A 17,344-nucleotide genomic window follows, 5' to 3' on the forward strand; every position below is an offset into this window, starting at 1 on the left:
TAAAGTGTGACAATATATCTCAGAATTAAAGAGGCTAGCAAGTTTTCTTCACAACCAAGGGTCAAGACAAGATTTTTTTTTTTTTTTTTTTTAAAGACGGTTATGATTCTAAAATTATGAGTGCTTTCAAATGTGGTCCATATTCACGTGCCATCCTGAACAAATATTATACTCTTGTATGAATATGATGCTAAAGCAATGCCTACCACACTGATGAACTCAGTGCCTGAAAAACCACGTGTTGCTGTTAATGGACAAACAATTCTCCTGTATTTGTGAGCGAAAGACAGAAACCAGTGACCCTGTCAAACAAGAGGGGGGCAGAGGGTGCACGGACTGCTTTGTGTGCAGAACGTGTGTGAAGATGAAGAACATGTACAACATTACCAGTGAACCCAGAGTGACTCCTTTCAAAATGATTCTTTGTACTTGCTTTTTGCCTGCCTCTGACGCAAAGGCTGTCCATTTTTGTGCAATATCGCAATTGAATCACACAATATAACAAAGAGTTGTTATTCTACTGAAGATACTTTCTTGTGCAAAGTTTGCAATCCTTCCCAGCGGAGTAATTTTGTCTCCAACGGGGGAGACAAACAGATACAAAAGAGCGGTAGATAAAACGCAAAACAACTATGACGAACATCTACAAGTGTTCTGCAGGATTATATATAAGCAATCAATATGCAGGTTCAGAAGGCTAGCATTTATATATTTTCTTTTTTTTTTTTTTGCTAATGTGCATATAAGAATTCAGTTCAAGTGGAAACCACTGGAGGAGATTCATACAAACCCATTTTTGAAATGATCTTCTATTGGTTTCTAAGAAAACCTTTAACTAAAACATAGAAAAGCCAGGAAAATGTCAAAGCATGACTGATGATAACTGCCCACACGTTTAGATTATTTTGATTACCAGTTAAGCCGGTGTCCGGCTTCAGTTCTGAGCAGATAAACAAAACAAAAAGGACTTTGGGGGTCTTGACTGTTTTAAATGTGTACCTGGTAAATTAGAGGCTAATTACTATAAGGTAAAGACCTTAGAAGCAGCATCACAAAAGCTAATTATAAAACATAACTGCAACTCCCTCTGTGTATTTAGTTTATGCCTCTAGTTTATGTTAGTTTCTTTTCCTCCACTAAGTAATATGCTTAAATTCGTCTGATATGAGGTTTTTTTTTCTTTTTTTGCTATGCATAAAGTTCCCTTTTGGATGTAAAATGTTTGCATCTGGTCGGATAAAGCTTTCTCTATAGAATTTTAGGGACTATTATAGTATGTCATGCTATTCTACAAATAGAATGAAACACAATGTGGTAAATGGAGAAAAGAAATATGCTGAAACGGGAAACAGAACAACCGAGACAATCTGGACATGCAATTTTAGTTCTCTTATCATTCCTCCCAAAGCTCGAAGGACACAGAAACAATGTGCGTGACCTGATGGTCTGGCATCTACTTCAGAATAGCCTGCTTTGTTTTTTAAAATATGTTGTTGACAGTTATATCTATGTGGTTTACGTATAGATGAAGGCAACGGTTGTGTACAGAAAGCTTTTAAGTCGAGGCACGATGCATGTAATATGAAACCCCCGACACCACAATGGAAAGTGTCCCCATTATCTTATGAATGTAAACAACTAGGCTTTTTGCAGATTGTACAAGTTTATGTTCGGCTAGGGACTGATGAAGCTGCTCACCATCAGTATGTGTTGTCGACAGCCCCCATCACTGGCTCTACTGCTGGCTGTGTTGCTATTCCGCCGACAAGCTTTAGATTTCTTCATTTTTAACTGATACAAACCTTACGAAATGTAGGAAATGTAAGAAGATAGAAAAATACTGTGTGAAGCAGACCTTATAGACTTAGATAATGCAATATACTAGTTACTGCCAAGCTAAAAGTGGGCAATGCATCTTTTCTATGCAGACAAAGTGATATTCTCCTCATACACGGAGCTGACTGCAACCGTAACACAAAAACTATGAAAAGTTGCTACACCAAAGTTTTAAAATGTTAGTTTCAAAAATGCTAGCTTTGAAACATGCAGTTTTTTATGGTTTTAAGTGCTTTTAATGTGCACGGTAGACAGTGCTGCATACTGCAAGTCAGCTGGCTGAAACAAAGTTCTGACCCTTCTAGCTGTCTTTACACAAGAAAGGAAAACCTTCTGCTTGGAAATATTTTGAAAACCACAATCGCTGATGAAATGTGTAGTAGAACTATAACGTATGTAGCTATAAGTCACGTCTTATAGCAGCAGTCAAACCAGATAACACTGATTAACCAGTGAATATCTGCTTATTGTAATTGTGTCAAGGCCTCAAGAATATTAGAAAGTTATGCTAAGGTGATATTACTGGTAAATGTTGCCATGATGACTTCGGCTCTAATAAATCCACACAATGTCCTCCCTCCTGTCTTTCTTGTGTGTTTCCAAAACATTCTATGATCTAGCAACTCTGGCACTATGACTTTAAGTCAGATCATTTATGCGCAACTTCTGAAGCAAGACTCCATTAATCAGGCTAAGCATCTCACTGACATGCAATGTTTTAATATTTCTGGATAATTTCTGATAGTTGGAGTATATTAGCTAACAATCACTGCATTCCAAGCAGCTCTTTTTCAACATTAATATTGCATACAGTCATACTGTGATGACAGTTACCATAATACATTATTGAGCAGCTGTGCTCAATAATATAAAGACTATATTATTGAAACCTATACGAAAAATTATAGGTTTGATTTTCTACACAAAAAGCACTTGCAAACTTTTTTAGACCTTGCTTAAATGAAAGGTCTAAAAAAATCTAAATAAATGTAAATAAAGTTACACAGAAACAGAGATAGCCCTTCTACGTCACTCTTTAGAAATGCAACGCTGTCCTCAGTCATTTTAGACGAGGAATTCAGTGACGCTGATATCAAACAGTTACATGACACAGTCTCATGACTGAAGTTGTCTATCAAGTTGTTTATCGTAGTGGCAAACTGATAATTTTCTTCTGTTGAGCTTGAACTGCTTTCTGTCATGACGTGGGTGCTCGTCCACTCGCGTGCACGGTGAGCAGTTCTGGATTATCTGTGGGCCTATTTTTGCAACTACAACAACACAGACCATGGTCCTGCAGAGGGCGGGAAGTGGAGGGGGGTGAGGTGACCTACCTGCTCTCTAGATATGCAGGGCAACGAGGGTCTGCGGGGCATTTTACAGCTGCCATAATAGCTGGTCGACGTTTCCCCCAGTGAAACACAACTGGACCGTCTCCGTGGTTTGATCACGGGGACCTTTTCCTCCGCGCTGGAAATCCCACACGGCGCTTCCCTCGTCTGGTAATAGCGGTCAAAACAGATCCCCAACAGGGAGCCAGAAACCCCCGCAAAGCAGGCCAGGAGCGGTCTGAGCAGTGCGGGCAGACCGCTCAAACTTGTGAGAGAGAGCAGCCACACCACGCTGGCGAACACCAGGACGAGGACGCTGTGCTTGAGTTTGAGCGTCGGGATCAGCGTGAGCAGACCCACGCATCCCAACACGAACAACAACCTGCCCACCATTTGCATCTGGTGCTGGTCCTCTCCCCATTGCAAGAACCGCAGAACCAGAAAATCCCCGAGGTAGCACGAAGCTGGCAGTGACAGGAGCCACGATCTGCTGCTCTGCTTCTTCTTCCTCCTCAGGTAAAAGGTGAGGAAGAAGAAGGCACATCCTATGCTGAACAGAGGACTGATGGACTGGGAGAAGCCCAGCAAAAAAGTCCGCAAATCCCACACCGAGTCACTTTGCAAGCTCCTGGAAATGAGGAAAGAGACGGCGAAAACAACAAAGGCGCCCACGTACAGGGCAGACACCTTTAGCAGTTTGGAATTGAGGACGTCTTCGTTACAAAACCTGCACACGCTGAACAAAAATCCTCTCTGATGGTCCTGTTTGAGGGGGGTGACGCAGCTCTTCACATAGCCGTTCCTGAAGCCCTCTGAGCTGTTTACACTTCCAGTCCCGTCGTGGTGCCTTAGTTTACCGTGCAAAACCTCTCCTTCCTCCCGTGCGGCCATAGCTTCGAGTCCTGCTCCTCGTATCTTCTCAAAGGTCCCCCGTTTACAACTATTCACGGCGTATTAACGCTGAACTACATGACAGCAAACGCGCTCCATGGTCACTCAAACGTGTTCCAGCACTTGGACTAAAGAAAGAAGGTGAGATGTTGTTTTTACAGAAATTGGGCTCTCCGTCGCCGCCTACAGCCCACAACTGAGAACTTCATGACTTGAGTGTGTGAAGTGTGATCTGTATGGGATCCTGAGATAGCAATGTCACCAACGTGCTCTCCGGGCTGGGAAAACTTGGAAAATGGCTAACCTTGGTTTGGATCAAAAGCATAGTCAGTTTCTGTAAACACGATTTACGGGCTAAGGCAGAAGATACCTTTTAATGATAACTAAAGACATATCAATGAAAGTTTACTTTTAAAGCAAAAAAAAAAAAAAAAAAACTTTGCCAAGCAAACTATAAAACTGATCAAATAATAAAATCTTAATCTTCAAAAGTCTCAGAAAATTTTCAGTGCAGATACAGACCAATTTTGTGTATAAAACTGCATGTACAAAACATCATCAACATATGAGGAAATAATAATAATAACACCCGCAATCCTGCGTCAATGGACAGATGGATTTTGCATATCTTTGCATAAAGCTACCTTGATAACAGATAACTTTCCAAATGAACTTTATGGCTCCTTTTGGAGCTTATCAATTTGTCAAAGTTTGAACCTCTTATCTCCACATTCTCATTCTATATTGTTTTACTTTGTGTATGGTGTATCTCTTTGAAATACCAGGCCCTCTTTCACAAAGACAGAGTTACATAATCTAACATAAGAAAATATATATGAGCATGGCCAAAACTTCTGGAACCATCCTGGCTTTACTTTCAAATATGAGCTTAAACTCTAAACTTGCTCTACCTCTAAGAATTATGTCACACTAAAAGTAGCTCACAGGCAACTTGTATTTATAGTTAGTACTACTGGCTTTGACAAGTCTACTTGTGGACAATAATCAGTAGCAAATTTGGTGTTTTGTATATATTTCAAGATGTTTTAAAAATTACGCAACACTTTGAAGTGAAGACATTATTTACTCAGCAAAACAAACCATTTGACACTATACCCTTGCTAATACATCAGTTTGCAACAACATAAATTGTGGGTCCTTCTCACTAATTAAAAAGAGCTACCTCTAATGTCATTAGCTGCACCTGGTTTTACATCAAATGTCGGCTAAAAGGTAAGTGAAATAGAAAATTAAAGCCTTGTGTTCAGTATAGGCTATGGTGCTCTCCACTCTAATCCCAGAGGATTTTTTTACATGTGCAGGTTCATTGGATGAAACTGTGAATCTAAAACAAATCAATACAAGACAAACTGACAACTTTTACCATGAATACAAAGAAATTTGGTAAGGGCTTATGGAGCTGTGGGTGTGATTGCTTTTTTGGAAATTACCACAACTGGTTGATGCTCTGAAACAAGTAAGAAACTCAAGCTGGTTTGTGTGTGTTTTAATCGCGTATTCTGCTTAAACTTATAATGTGTTCTATTTTCTGCCAGTTTCTATAACAGAGGTATGAGAATCACTGGAACATTACAGACTCTGTGTGATATTGTGAGGAAATGGCAAACATTTTCAAGTAGTTCATGTGGGATTTTTAACTGTTTTATTTTACCTTTATTTAACTAGTAAAAGTGCAATAACTTTAAGCAATAAAGTACAATTGAAATTTGGTTAAAAGGTGATGATTTTCACTGTAACATCTGACGCTGGTCCTGTTTTGTGGAAGCCTTTTATGTAACAAAGAACTTAAACTTTTGAATGAGACAATTTCAGACATTTTCAGTTAGAACAATCCTAGCAGCCAGAGCACAGCAACTAATAGTATGCTTTCTATCTCTGTTCACATGGGAGAAACATGCAGGTATAGATACGTTCACATATTTTTGCATCAACTGTGGTACTAAGGTTAGTTTCCACTAGAGGATGCTACAAACTAATATGTTGTAATGAAAGTAAAACAATTCTGGAAATTGAAATTACAAGGCTATAGCAGTTTATGTTTTTGCCTTATGGTGAAAAACTATTCTGCTTATCCCATTGGTACAATTAAAGTGTCATATTTCAGCTTTGTGCATCCCGTGAGCTGTTTCAGTAAGATAATATTTTCCGAGTAAATAAAAAGAAAGATTAAAACAGCATAAGCAATCTTGTGCCAGTTGACCAGAGTTTTTAAACACCAGAGTTCTAAAAACAGGCAATTCTTGTAACATACAAAAACTGTGACATTTACTTATAGATAGATTCATGAGTTCAGAGTTTTATTCGGTGTGTTGCAACTTAACATTTATTTTGACTTCTGTATCTCTGTACGATTTTATTTTTGTTCTAAGTGTTGTATTTCTATTACTTACTTTTGTATTCTTTTATGTATTTGAATAAAATGAATTGATTTTGGATGAACTAAGCAAAAATTTTAACTGGTTCTAGTTCGATCTTTAAGTGTGTTAAGATTACTTTTGTTGTGACTTCTGTAACAACAGAATTATTGAATAAAATAGTACAATTTCTCATACTTTGTTATGTTGCAATATTCATTCACAGAATAGAAGAACGCAAAACTTAAAATTAAAGTGCAACTTTCTGATAGATTTTAAAATTCAGCTTTTTAATATTTTAGTTAGCGCTTCCTTGCGCGTTTGAGCCTTCCGGGGCACGGTAGTAGTGATGTGGCTCAGGAAGCTGTCTTCCACGTCAGAAGGAAGAAGCGGAGAGCCGATAGACAGCTCACCACTGGGGGCTCATAGGGCTTTTACACAGGTAAATAACTAAAGTTTGATATTGGTAACCACCTTTAAGAACTAGATATATGTTATAGCTGTTATACAGCTTATAATTGATAAACATGCGTGATATTGTTTGTTTTGCATATCTTAACATATAAGACAGCAAGCTAATGCTACCGTCCTCCATTTCATTACAACCCTGGACGAAAGCTAAGCTACTGTTAGCTAACAGAGGTTACAAATTCGTGTATTTCGTGTAATACCAAATCTCTGTTAGCTGCGTAACCAACTAACAAGATAATTTAAGGTTGTTTGTTAGCATTTACCCTCACCCAACTGTTTGTTTTGATGCAAACAACTCTATTTGTCGCAAAGACGGCAAATCGCACTTGTTCAACTTTAGCTGTTTTAGCTAGCAGCTGCTCAGCTGCTTTGCACCGCCTTATATTGTTATGAGAGCAACGGTAAAATTATTGTTTATGAAAAATTAAAGATAATTTAATGAAATTGTGCCAGAATTCGTGGCGCTATCGACCTTTAATGCACAACCCCCGGCAAATTGAACATGTGTAAGACGGTAGCAAAACATATTGGTACAGATAAATATAAAAAAGTAAAGCAATTAACACATTAGTACATATAGTATATACACTGAGATTACTTGAGATATTCCACCTAGTACTGTTTTAATATCAGTCTTAGAGGTGTAATATATTGAAACATCCTAAATCAATGGAAAATTTAATTAACTGAACACACAGTTTGTCTATGTGGCACCTGAGTCACCTTACAGTGGTCCTGGTACCAGTGCCACGTCCAGTTATCCCGCAGTTACTTAAAGGAGAAGTTTATGTTAAATATTATAATTGTACCGTTAAAAATAAAGTTTCAAGACTTGATAGACCTTTTTGCAAAGTATGTTTCATATTTTAGTGACCTATGTTAGGCAAACTAAAGGTATAAGCTGTAATGCACACAACTATGTTTCCATCCCATTGTCATGCAAATTTTAAGCAAACTTCTGTATTAAAAGAGGAAAACAAAAATGAATATCTGAATTAGGCATGTTTCCATCTGCTGATTGGGAGCAAATCAACCATCTTCCCTTTTGTGCATCAACTTTTTTTTTTGGAAATACCTAAACCACCTCAAGCAAGCGTAAAAACGTTACTTTTTTATTTTTATGAAAGTGAGGAAGTTGTTTTTTTTTTTTTTTTTATTCTGCTGTCTACATCAACTGCTTCTAATGCTATACTTCAAAACTCGCATATAAAAACTCTGGTAACACAGTTACTGGCTCTGTTTTTTTTTTTTTTTTTTTCCCATCACTTTAAAAACTTTTAGCTGCGTGTCACAAAAGGCAGTTTATGATTTTGAATCTGTGTGGTTCTCCAGAGTTCACTGATCCGTTTTCAACATAGAAGCATCATATGAAGCAACAGTCACCAAAGCTTAAGTAAAAGTAATGCACTTCAAACTTGTATTTTAGATTACATTTTTTAAACAGAGGGCTTTATTTTAAGCAGCTTACAGGTTAATAGTAGATTTAATAGTAGATTCCAGGGCGATGCTTGGTACAGCATCTGGGCCAAAGTTATGTTGACCTCTGCCAGATGGAAAAGTTTGGGATCACATAAGCAATCTCAGATAAAGGGAACCCTCCTTGTTCTAAGTACTAAAACACAAACTGGGGAATTTGTCCCCGTAGCTCTTTTTAGAAGGATATCCAAGTTTAACCTTAGATGACTTGTTGGCTTGTGAATGTTTTGGTTTTACAAACCTGATTAAATTCAGATTCTTAAAGATGCTGTTCAATTTAATATTGGTTCTTGTTTAAAAGTTATTAGATTAAATTTTTTCTAATACATTTTTCTGCTCTATAGTGAATAAATCACTGATTATAAGAGTTAAGTTAGCCTTAGCAGCAACTCAGTGCCTCCTAAACAACCTAAAGCATAACCAGCACCAGACCTTACATGGATGCACAATAAAGTAACACTACCAAGCTTAAAAAGGGAAACTTAATAAAAATATATATTTATTGTTAAATTTAGATCTAATCCTTTCCGTACGTTTAGATGTAAATGCAAATATATTTCTACACCCAACCCGGGAATATTGGTAGAGCTGTGCTGTTGGTTTGTTTATTTTATTTATTTTTTTGTTTGACAGCCCTTTTCACTGGAATTTTGTTTTCTCAATTTCTTAAAATTTAGCACAAACTCTTAAAGAGAATTAACATATTTAGAAAAAGGTTACTATTTAACTATAAATGATTCTTTGAAATGTTAGCTGTATAATATGCAATCTCTCACGGGAACCATGTATAATTCCAAGAATGTGGTTGTGGAAATTTATTTTGTGTTAATTCCATTGCCACTGAATTAATAGTTCTCGACATTATTGATTTTTCCATTCCTTACTTTTCCAAACTGCTGCTGTGTAAGACTGCACAGTGCTTTACTCGGTCTTTTGTATTTGTTTTATTTCCTTGTTCAGACTTTGATCAGTTAATGTTGATGCTTTCTTTTGCACTATTTAGATCATCGGCACTGGCATTTTCTCTGCCTTTTACTGATCTTTTCATTTTTTTTCTGGTTCATATAGGTATCTACCCGGCAGCTTTTTTCACTGGGATTCTTGTAAGAACCTCTACAAACCCAGCAGCAAAATGACAGCTGCAGAAAATGTTTGTTACACTCTGATAAATGTTGCCTCTGACTCGGAGCCCCCTTCTGAAGTCAGCTTAAAAACAGATCTAGGTAAGTCTTTTTAATATGACCCCCACTTCCCTAACTTTTGCTGTAGTTCATAGATCCTATTTTACTTGTAGTAAAAATACAGACATTTAAGCCTATGTATTTATTTCTCTTTTAGTAGTTGATAGAGTTTAATATGAAAACCGTTTTTCTTCAGAAAAGGGCGAGATCAAAGCAAAAACTGAAGCCCTGAAAAAGGTTATCATCATGATTCTGAATGGCGAGAAATTGCCAGGACTTCTGATGACCATTATTCGCTTCGTGCTGCCACTTCAAGACCACACCATAAAAAAGCTGCTGCTGGTTTTCTGGGAGATCGTTCCCAAAACAACTCCAGATGGCAAGCTGCTGCAGGAGATGATCCTGGTCTGTGATGCCTACAGGAAGGTGAGCAAACTGTGACCTCAATACTTCAAACAAACAGAAAAATTATGTAAAGGTTCAGTCAGATAATATCCAGATTTTATTGGTTTGCCAGTTTTGTGACTTATAGAATTCATAAACTGTTCCTTGTTTAAATTTGTATTAAAAAACAAGAATTTTAAATATACTGCCTCAGTTGTAGCTTTGGCAAATATATTTGTTTTGTTAGTTAAAATTAACATTTGAGTTGAAATTTTTTTTTTTTTTTTTACAATGTTCTAAGAACAGTTTGCTTTTGTTCTCTGCACATTTAGTTATTGCAAATGTTTCTTTTAATTTCAGGACCTGCAGCATCCCAACGAGTTCATCCGTGGCTCCACTCTCCGTTTCCTGTGCAAGCTGAAGGAATCTGAGCTGCTTGAGCCTCTGATGCCGGCTATCCGGGCCTGCCTGGAGCACCGCCACAGCTACGTCCGCCGAAACGCTGTCCTGGCCATCTATACCATCTATAGGTACCAACAGCGGAACATCTTCTTACACCTCCACATCATGCAGTTTGTAATTTTTTTTGTGAGTAATGAGTCACTTTATATTTTTTAGGAACTTTGAACATCTCATCCCAGATGCTCCAGAGTTGATCCATGATTTTCTTGTCAATGAAAAAGATGCCAGCTGTAAGAGAAATGCCTTCATGATGCTGATTCATGCAGATCAGGTTTGTTGCATTTCAGCACATAGTCTGTTTGTAGCAGGCCGTGGTGTTTATGCAGACCTAAGCAAAGTCATCTGCTCCTGCAGGATCGAGCTCTGGATTACCTCAGCACATGTATCGATCAGGTTCATACTTTCGGCGACATCCTGCAGCTGGTCATTGTGGAGCTGATATACAAGGTAGGAAATAGGCCGATTTATATAATTCAGGTTCTGAGTTAAACAAGCATGTAATAAAAAAAAGACAATGATTTTTTAAAATTTTTTTATTGCTGTTCTGTGTGTTAGGTTTGCCATGCTAATCCATCGGAGCGCGCCCGCTTTATCCGTTGCATCTACAATCTGCTGCAGTCTTCCAGTCCAGCTGTTAAGTATGAAGCTGCTGGGACTCTTGTTACTCTCTCCAGTGCTCCCACAGCCATCAAGGTGCATATTTTACCCTATTGTTATTGTACGCCAGATACGTTGTTGAATTGGACTGATATGTTTTCTGACTATCATATAATTTTCCGGACCCTAGGCTGCTGCGCAGTGCTACATTGATTTGATCATCAAGGAGAGCGACAACAACGTCAAGCTGATCGTTCTCGATCGTCTGATCGAACTGAAGGACCATCCGACTCATGAGCGCGTACTTCAAGTAGGTTGATTCATGGCTGCTTTATCTTTTACTTTGAAATGTTTTCAACATTCAATTTATTCTTAGTTATGTGAGACTGTTGGGATGTAATCAGTTTAATTAACTATTTACTTTTTTATGTATTTATCCAGGACCTAGTGATGGACATCCTGCGCGTCCTCAGCACCCCCGACCTGGAAGTCAGAAAGAAGACCTTGCAGCTGGCCCTGGACCTCGTCTCCTCTCGTAACGTGGAGGAGGTCGGTTTTAAATTGTTATTGTTTTTCAGGTGTTTTTATTTTTTTGGTGTCTTTTCTCTGACAGAAGCTGCTTTGCAAATATTGTGACTTCTGTCTGCTTTCTAGTTGGTGATTGTTCTGAAGAAGGAGGTGATTAAAACAAACAATGTCACAGAACATGAAGACACCGATAAGTACAGACAGCTGCTGGTTCGCACTCTCCACTCATGCAGCGTGCGCTTCCCTGACATGGCAGCTAATGTCATACCTGTGGTGAGTCTTTTATGTTAGCACCATGAGAAAATCTTCTCTAAGCTGTTTTCCATTTGTATAATTAGCTTAACAGAGACTCAAATGAATATATATGTGTTTTTGATGGGATTTCAATCCTAGCTGATGGAATTCCTGAGTGACACTAATGAGGCAGCTGCTGCTGATGTGCTGGAGTTTGTGAGGGAGGCCATCCAGAGGTTTGACAGCTTAAGACCTTTGATCATCGAGAAGATGCTGGAGGTTTTTCATGCCATTAAAACAGTCAAGTAAGCTTTCAGAAACACTTTTATTTATTTATTACTATCTGGAACCTGAAATAAATGTTTTTTTAATAATCGTATTGTTATAAAGGATGGGTCAGATATTGTTTGTATAGAAATTCATTACAGAATATTTCAAGCATTTTATTTGTTAATTTTGATCATTATATCTTACAGCTAATGAAATTCCCAAGTTTTTCAGCTCTTTGAATATTAAAGGACCAATAGAAAAAATGTATACAGAAATGTTGGCATGACTTGCACAATCTTGAGGAAGGCTGAGTGTTGAAAAGTGCTTTATCAAAGCTTGATAATGGAAAGTTGAAAATGGAATAAGTGTGATGTGGTAAAAAGGCCCATATGCCATAGAGATAACAGAAGCCGTGAGATGATTGTGTGAATCCATGGCCTTTCAGTAGTTTAAGGGAGATTGACAAGTCGTGGGCTCTGAGCCAGAGACTATGTCTAAAGCGTCCCAACTAGGTGAAGTTGAGGAAAAAAAATAACTGGACTGTTGCTCAGTGGTCCAAAGCACTCTTGAGAAGAAAGTGAATTTTGCATTTTAGTTAAACATCAAAGCCCAAGTATGGTGCAAGAGTGGAGAAGCACAGAATCCAGGCTGCTTTCTTTAGGACTGCTGTGACGTTTCCACAGCCACTGATGGTTTAGAAAGTCATGTACCTGCTGGTGTTGGTCCACTGTGTTTTAATCAAGTCCAGCAGTCACTCAGAAAATTTTACAGCATTTTATTCTTTCCTCTGTTGAAAAGCTTTGTGGATATGCTGATTTCATTTTCTTTTGTGATGTTCCACCTATATGTGTATGTTAAGCACAGTTGCCTAAAATGGGTCACTTTTTGTGCAATGCATTTGGGTTTTTAACTTTGAGTTGTTAGGTACACACTTGTTGTCTAATAAGTGTTAGGCTAACACTTGTTAGACTAAGTCCAGCTTAGTTCACAACATCTAACATCTAAGCTTCACTGTACATGTTTGTCACAATTGCTTTATTCCAGGATTTACAGGGGAGCACTTTGGATTTTAGGAGAATACTGCAGCACTAAGGAGGACATCCAGAGTGTGATGACTGAAGTACGCAGGTCTCTTGGAGAGGTGTGTGTGCTTAGTGATGTCTCTAAGTTCTTACTGATTGGCTATGGTAAATTTTAGTCTTATGAAAATGGTCTTAAATCTCTTACATGTGTACTGAACAGATCCCAATAGTGGAGAATGAGATTAAAAAAGAGACGGGTGAGTTGAAACCAGAGGACGAAGTAAGTGCAGCTCCAGCTCAGAAGCTGGTGACGGAGATGGGGACCTACGTGACACAGAGTGCCCTGAGCTCCTCCAGGCCTTCGAAGAAAGAAGAGGACAGGTAAAATTTGCACATTGGAGTTGGATTACAAGTCCACAATTTTGAACTGATTATTTTTCTCGAGTTTCCCATATGTCTCAGTCTGTTTTGTTTTTTTTCCCAGACCACCACTCCGAGGATTCCTAATGGATGGAGACTTCTTCGTGGCGGCTTCCTTGGCCACAACACTCACCAAATTGGCCCTGCGTTACGTTTCAATCGTTCAAGACAAAAAGAAACAAAATGTAAGTTATTCTACCTATAAAGTCACTTATACAACCCTTCATTTGTTTTAAAGCCATCTGCTTGTTTCTCTAATCCCTCCCCCTCTCTGTGAATCTTCAGTCATTTGTAGCTGAAGCCATGCTGATTATGGTCACAGTGCTGCACCTGGGCAAGTCCTCTCTGCCCAAGAAGCCAATTACAGATGATGATGTGGACCGCATCTCATTGTGCCTGAAGGTTCTGTCAGAGTGCTCACCACTTATGAATGACATTTTCAACAAGGAGTGCCGCAGATCCCTGTCGCATATGCTCACCGTCAGGCTGGAGGAGGAGAAGCTGTCACAGAAGGTAATGGCGGTTGAGTCACTGGGCTGAACTCTGTATTTAACCTCCTCAGAATCATAGGCTCAGGAAGAAATCACATTTTCCTGTTCTTGTTTTTTTTTTTTCTTTTTCTTTTTTTATCTGAAGTCAACTTGATTCGTCATGCACTTTTTAAAAAAGGAAGCACAGACCAAAGTGCTGAACTTTATAGATTTACAATAATAAAAACATGTGTTAGAAAAGAAAAATGTCTAAAACTAGATTTAGAAGAGGAGCTTGAATATAGTTTTAGATTTAAAAGGAAATTTATGTTGAACATTTTTGCTTTTTCGGGGATGTGCTTTATTTTAGCTGAATAATCTGTTGTTTTGAAATAATTTACTTCTTGATAGTTTTATGAGAATAATGAAAAAAAGATGGGTATTAACATCCAAATTTGATCAACATTTTGATAAGACTGCCAAAATCTGGTTGAACATTCAATTTTTTCAACTGTGTGTCCTATTTTATTATATTAATAAAGATGCCACTAGAGCCCTTTAACAGTTCTGGTCACAATCATTTTGGTACATGTTTTAATTGTAAATCATTTTTATTCATTTCTCAGAGATGTGACAGGAAGATGATCACTGAAATTTCTTCTGTTTTTAACCAAAGCAATATTTGTAGCCAGTTTGTTTTGACACCTCTATTGTTGCTCTTAGATCATGTTATTAACTACAATATAGAATTATAGTCACAGATGGTAGTATGGAGTTATAGAAAGTGATAACAGCAGTATTTCACCTAGTAACATCCAAGTATCTTCTGCATCATTCTAAAGTTTGAACACATACTTTGTCGGTTACCTAAAATGAGCAAGTGTCTCCAGATATTTTTGAACTATGCTCTGGTAGTACACAACACATTTCAAAGCTATGATCGTGAAGCAGATAAAGGCTGATCCCCAATGCATTTCTAATCCTGATCACAGAAAGAATCCGAGAAACGAAACGTGACTGTGCAAGCAGACGACCCGATCTCCTTCATGCAACTCACAGCCAAAAATGAGATGACCTCTAAGGAGGACCAGTTTCAGCTGAGCTTGCTGGCTGCTATGGGTAACACCCAGAGGAAGGAGGCTGCTGACCCACTTGCATCAAAACTCAATAAGGTAAGCCACAAAGCCCTGCTGAGCAGCATACAGTTTGGCACTAGAGATTGAGTTGTTTGAAAAGCTCTCCTGTCTATTCATTAACCACAGAGGGCGCTGTAGTTTTTGGACATTAGGAAAAGTTGCACAACTATTGATACATGGTTGTATTTTTCAAGTTATAGGTTATGGTATGAAATATATAATGAATTGCTCCTGGATATTTTGTTGTGCTGTTTGTAAAATCTGCTCAAAATGTTAGAAGGATATTTCAGTAATTGCATCAGACATGATGATTAAATACATTTTTTTCTAAACTAGGTGACCCAGCTGACTGGCTTCTCAGACCCAGTGTACGCTGAAGCCTATGTCCATGTTAACCAGTATGACATTGTGCTGGATGTGCTGGTGGTCAACCAAACAAGTGACACTCTTCAGAACTGCACTCTTGAGTTGGCCACTTTAGGTTTGTTTTATTACCTCTCTTCTCATTTGCAGAAACTGGTTTTGTTTCCTTTTTCTGTGTTCTTGTTCTAAATTGAGCGTTTTATTTTATTCCTCAGGGGATCTGAAGTTGGTTGAAAAACCTTCCCCTCTAACTCTGGCCCCTCATGATTTTGCAAACATAAAGGCTAATGTCAAGGTAGCTTCTACCGAGAATGGGATTATATTTGGCAACATCGGTAAGAAGGCAATGTCAGGAAGTTAATTTATGTTTTTGCTGGTGTGTGTTTTTAAATTTGATTCTTTTTCCACAGTCTATGATGTGTCCGGAGCTGCTAGCGACAGAAACTGTGTTGTCCTCAGCGACATTCATATTGACATCATGGATTACATCCAGCCAGCCTCCTGCACAGATGCAGAGTTCAGACAGATGTGGGCAGAGTTTGAATGGGAAAACAAGGTAAGCTTTGCCTGATAGATCAACAGCTTCTTGAAATTTCAAGTGTCCCCCCCCTTATTTAAAGAAATGCTGTTTCCATTTAACAAGTAATTCCAAAACCTGTCTTGATTGTAGGTGACGGTAAACACCAACATCACTGATCTGAATGAATATCTTCAGCATATCCTTAAGTCCACTAACATGAAGTGTTTGACTCCTGAAAAGGTGAGTTACTATTAACACAAAACCCAACAAGCTTTTTGTCCTCTGCTTGATTTAAAAAAAACAAAAAAACATAAATCTTTTTGGGATGTTTGTGTATTTGCTTGCTTGTAATCTCTTGTATTTGTCATTCCTGAGCTATCCATTTTAGGTAGTATTATTGAGTCGTTGTTGCTGATGAGTTTCTCTTCACATTCTTTTTTTCTTTTGTTTTCTGAAATAAATCAGGCACTCTCTGGTTTCTGTGGCTTCATGGCCGCCAACCTGTATGCTCGCTCCATCTTTGGGGAAGATGCCCTGGCTAACGTCAGCATCGAGAAGCCCATTCACCTGGGGCCCGACGCACCTGTCACCGGACACATACGCATTAGGGCCAAAAGTCAGGTGGGTCACAGCTGCTGTGCACTGACTTGGTATTAATCTGGGAACTAAAAGCTTGACTGAATTTACTGACTCTGAATTCAAGCCATATGGATGCTTTGTATTATAGCTCAATATTAAAGTAATAATTCAATGTAGGAGTGGGTACAAATAAGGAATGTGAGAACGTCTTACCTATTTTTACATTATTTTTCATGTTCCTGTTTTCTATCTGTGTTGTAATAAATATTTTCTTTCCACAGGGAATGGCACTGAGCCTCGGTGATAAGATCAACCTCTCTCAAAAGAAAGCTAATATCTGATATGTCTGCTTTTCTGTTGACATCTGTTTTGCCACCTTTGCATCACCCTAAGAAGTCAGTACTGTTAATACTTTGCTGTTTTTGTCCCCCCCCCCTTTTTTTTTTTTTTTTACATTTCTCTAAACGCTACATCTGTTTTCTTTTTTTCTGTCCTTGTTAATTTTCAATAAACATATATTGAAGTTACAACTGCCTCTAATTAAATACATGTTTATAACAGATTCCAGAGAATGGTTTCAGTTGCCTAAAGGTGGTTATAAAATGGTAAATGGACTGAACTTACATAGCGCTTTTCCAATCATTTTGACCACTCAAAGCGCTTTACACTGGAGAAACATTCACCCATACAAACGCTCACATTTATACACCGATCGGTAGGCAATTTGGGGTTAAGTGCCTTGCCCAGGGGCACAGCAACATGTGGCAGGAGGAAGCTGGAATCAAACCTACAACCTTC

General features: G+C 38.3%; 2 protein-coding genes across 2 annotated transcripts in view; one reads left to right on the plus strand and one right to left on the minus strand.

Annotated features, from left to right (window-relative positions):
* The window catches only part of pde3b (phosphodiesterase 3B), a 49,847-nt gene extending 45,661 nt beyond the window's left edge, over positions 1-4,186 (minus strand). The window contains exon 1 of the mRNA XM_014993556.2: positions 3,171-4,186. Coding sequence (XP_014849042.2) covers positions 3,171-4,058 — 888 coding nt within the window. The 5' untranslated portion in view covers positions 4,059-4,186. The remainder of the gene's footprint in view (positions 1-3,170) is intronic.
* A 2,585-nt stretch (positions 4,187-6,771) lies between these two features.
* On the plus strand, positions 6,772-17,076 carry copb1 (COPI coat complex subunit beta 1). The gene is made up of 22 exons (XM_014993557.2): positions 6,772-6,875; positions 9,449-9,603; positions 9,758-9,987; positions 10,306-10,475; positions 10,564-10,678; positions 10,762-10,854; positions 10,963-11,100; positions 11,195-11,314; positions 11,446-11,553; positions 11,659-11,805; positions 11,926-12,071; positions 13,081-13,177; positions 13,279-13,439; positions 13,543-13,663; positions 13,764-13,991; positions 14,941-15,120; positions 15,421-15,565; positions 15,663-15,782; positions 15,858-16,003; positions 16,118-16,207; positions 16,433-16,588; positions 16,828-17,076. Exons 2-22 carry the CDS (start codon positions 9,513-9,515, stop codon positions 16,885-16,887), a joined length of 2,862 nt encoding a protein of 953 aa, XP_014849043.1. The 5' UTR covers positions 6,772-6,875; positions 9,449-9,512; the 3' UTR covers positions 16,888-17,076.
* The last annotated feature ends 268 nt before the right edge of the window (positions 17,077-17,344 follow it).

The sequence above is a fragment of the Poecilia mexicana genome, unplaced genomic scaffold (genome assembly GCF_051168715.1).
Source record: "Poecilia mexicana isolate PSO_F unplaced genomic scaffold, ASM5116871v1 scaffold_3, whole genome shotgun sequence".
In the NCBI taxonomy this organism is placed as follows: domain Eukaryota; kingdom Metazoa; phylum Chordata; class Actinopteri; order Cyprinodontiformes; family Poeciliidae; genus Poecilia; species Poecilia mexicana.

Excerpts from the sequence above, each read along its gene's own strand:
- copb1 (XM_014993557.2), top strand. The coding sequence starts at position 9,513 with ATGACAGCTGCAGAAAATGTTTGTTACACTCTGATAAATGTTGCCTCT. Across the intron at positions 13,440-13,542 it reads TCGAAGAAAGAAGAGGACAG|ACCACCACTCCGAGGATTCC; the intron begins GTAAAATTTGCA and ends TTTTTTTCCCAG. Across the intron at positions 15,783-15,857 it reads GATTATATTTGGCAACATCG|TCTATGATGTGTCCGGAGCT; the intron begins GTAAGAAGGCAA and ends CTTTTTCCACAG.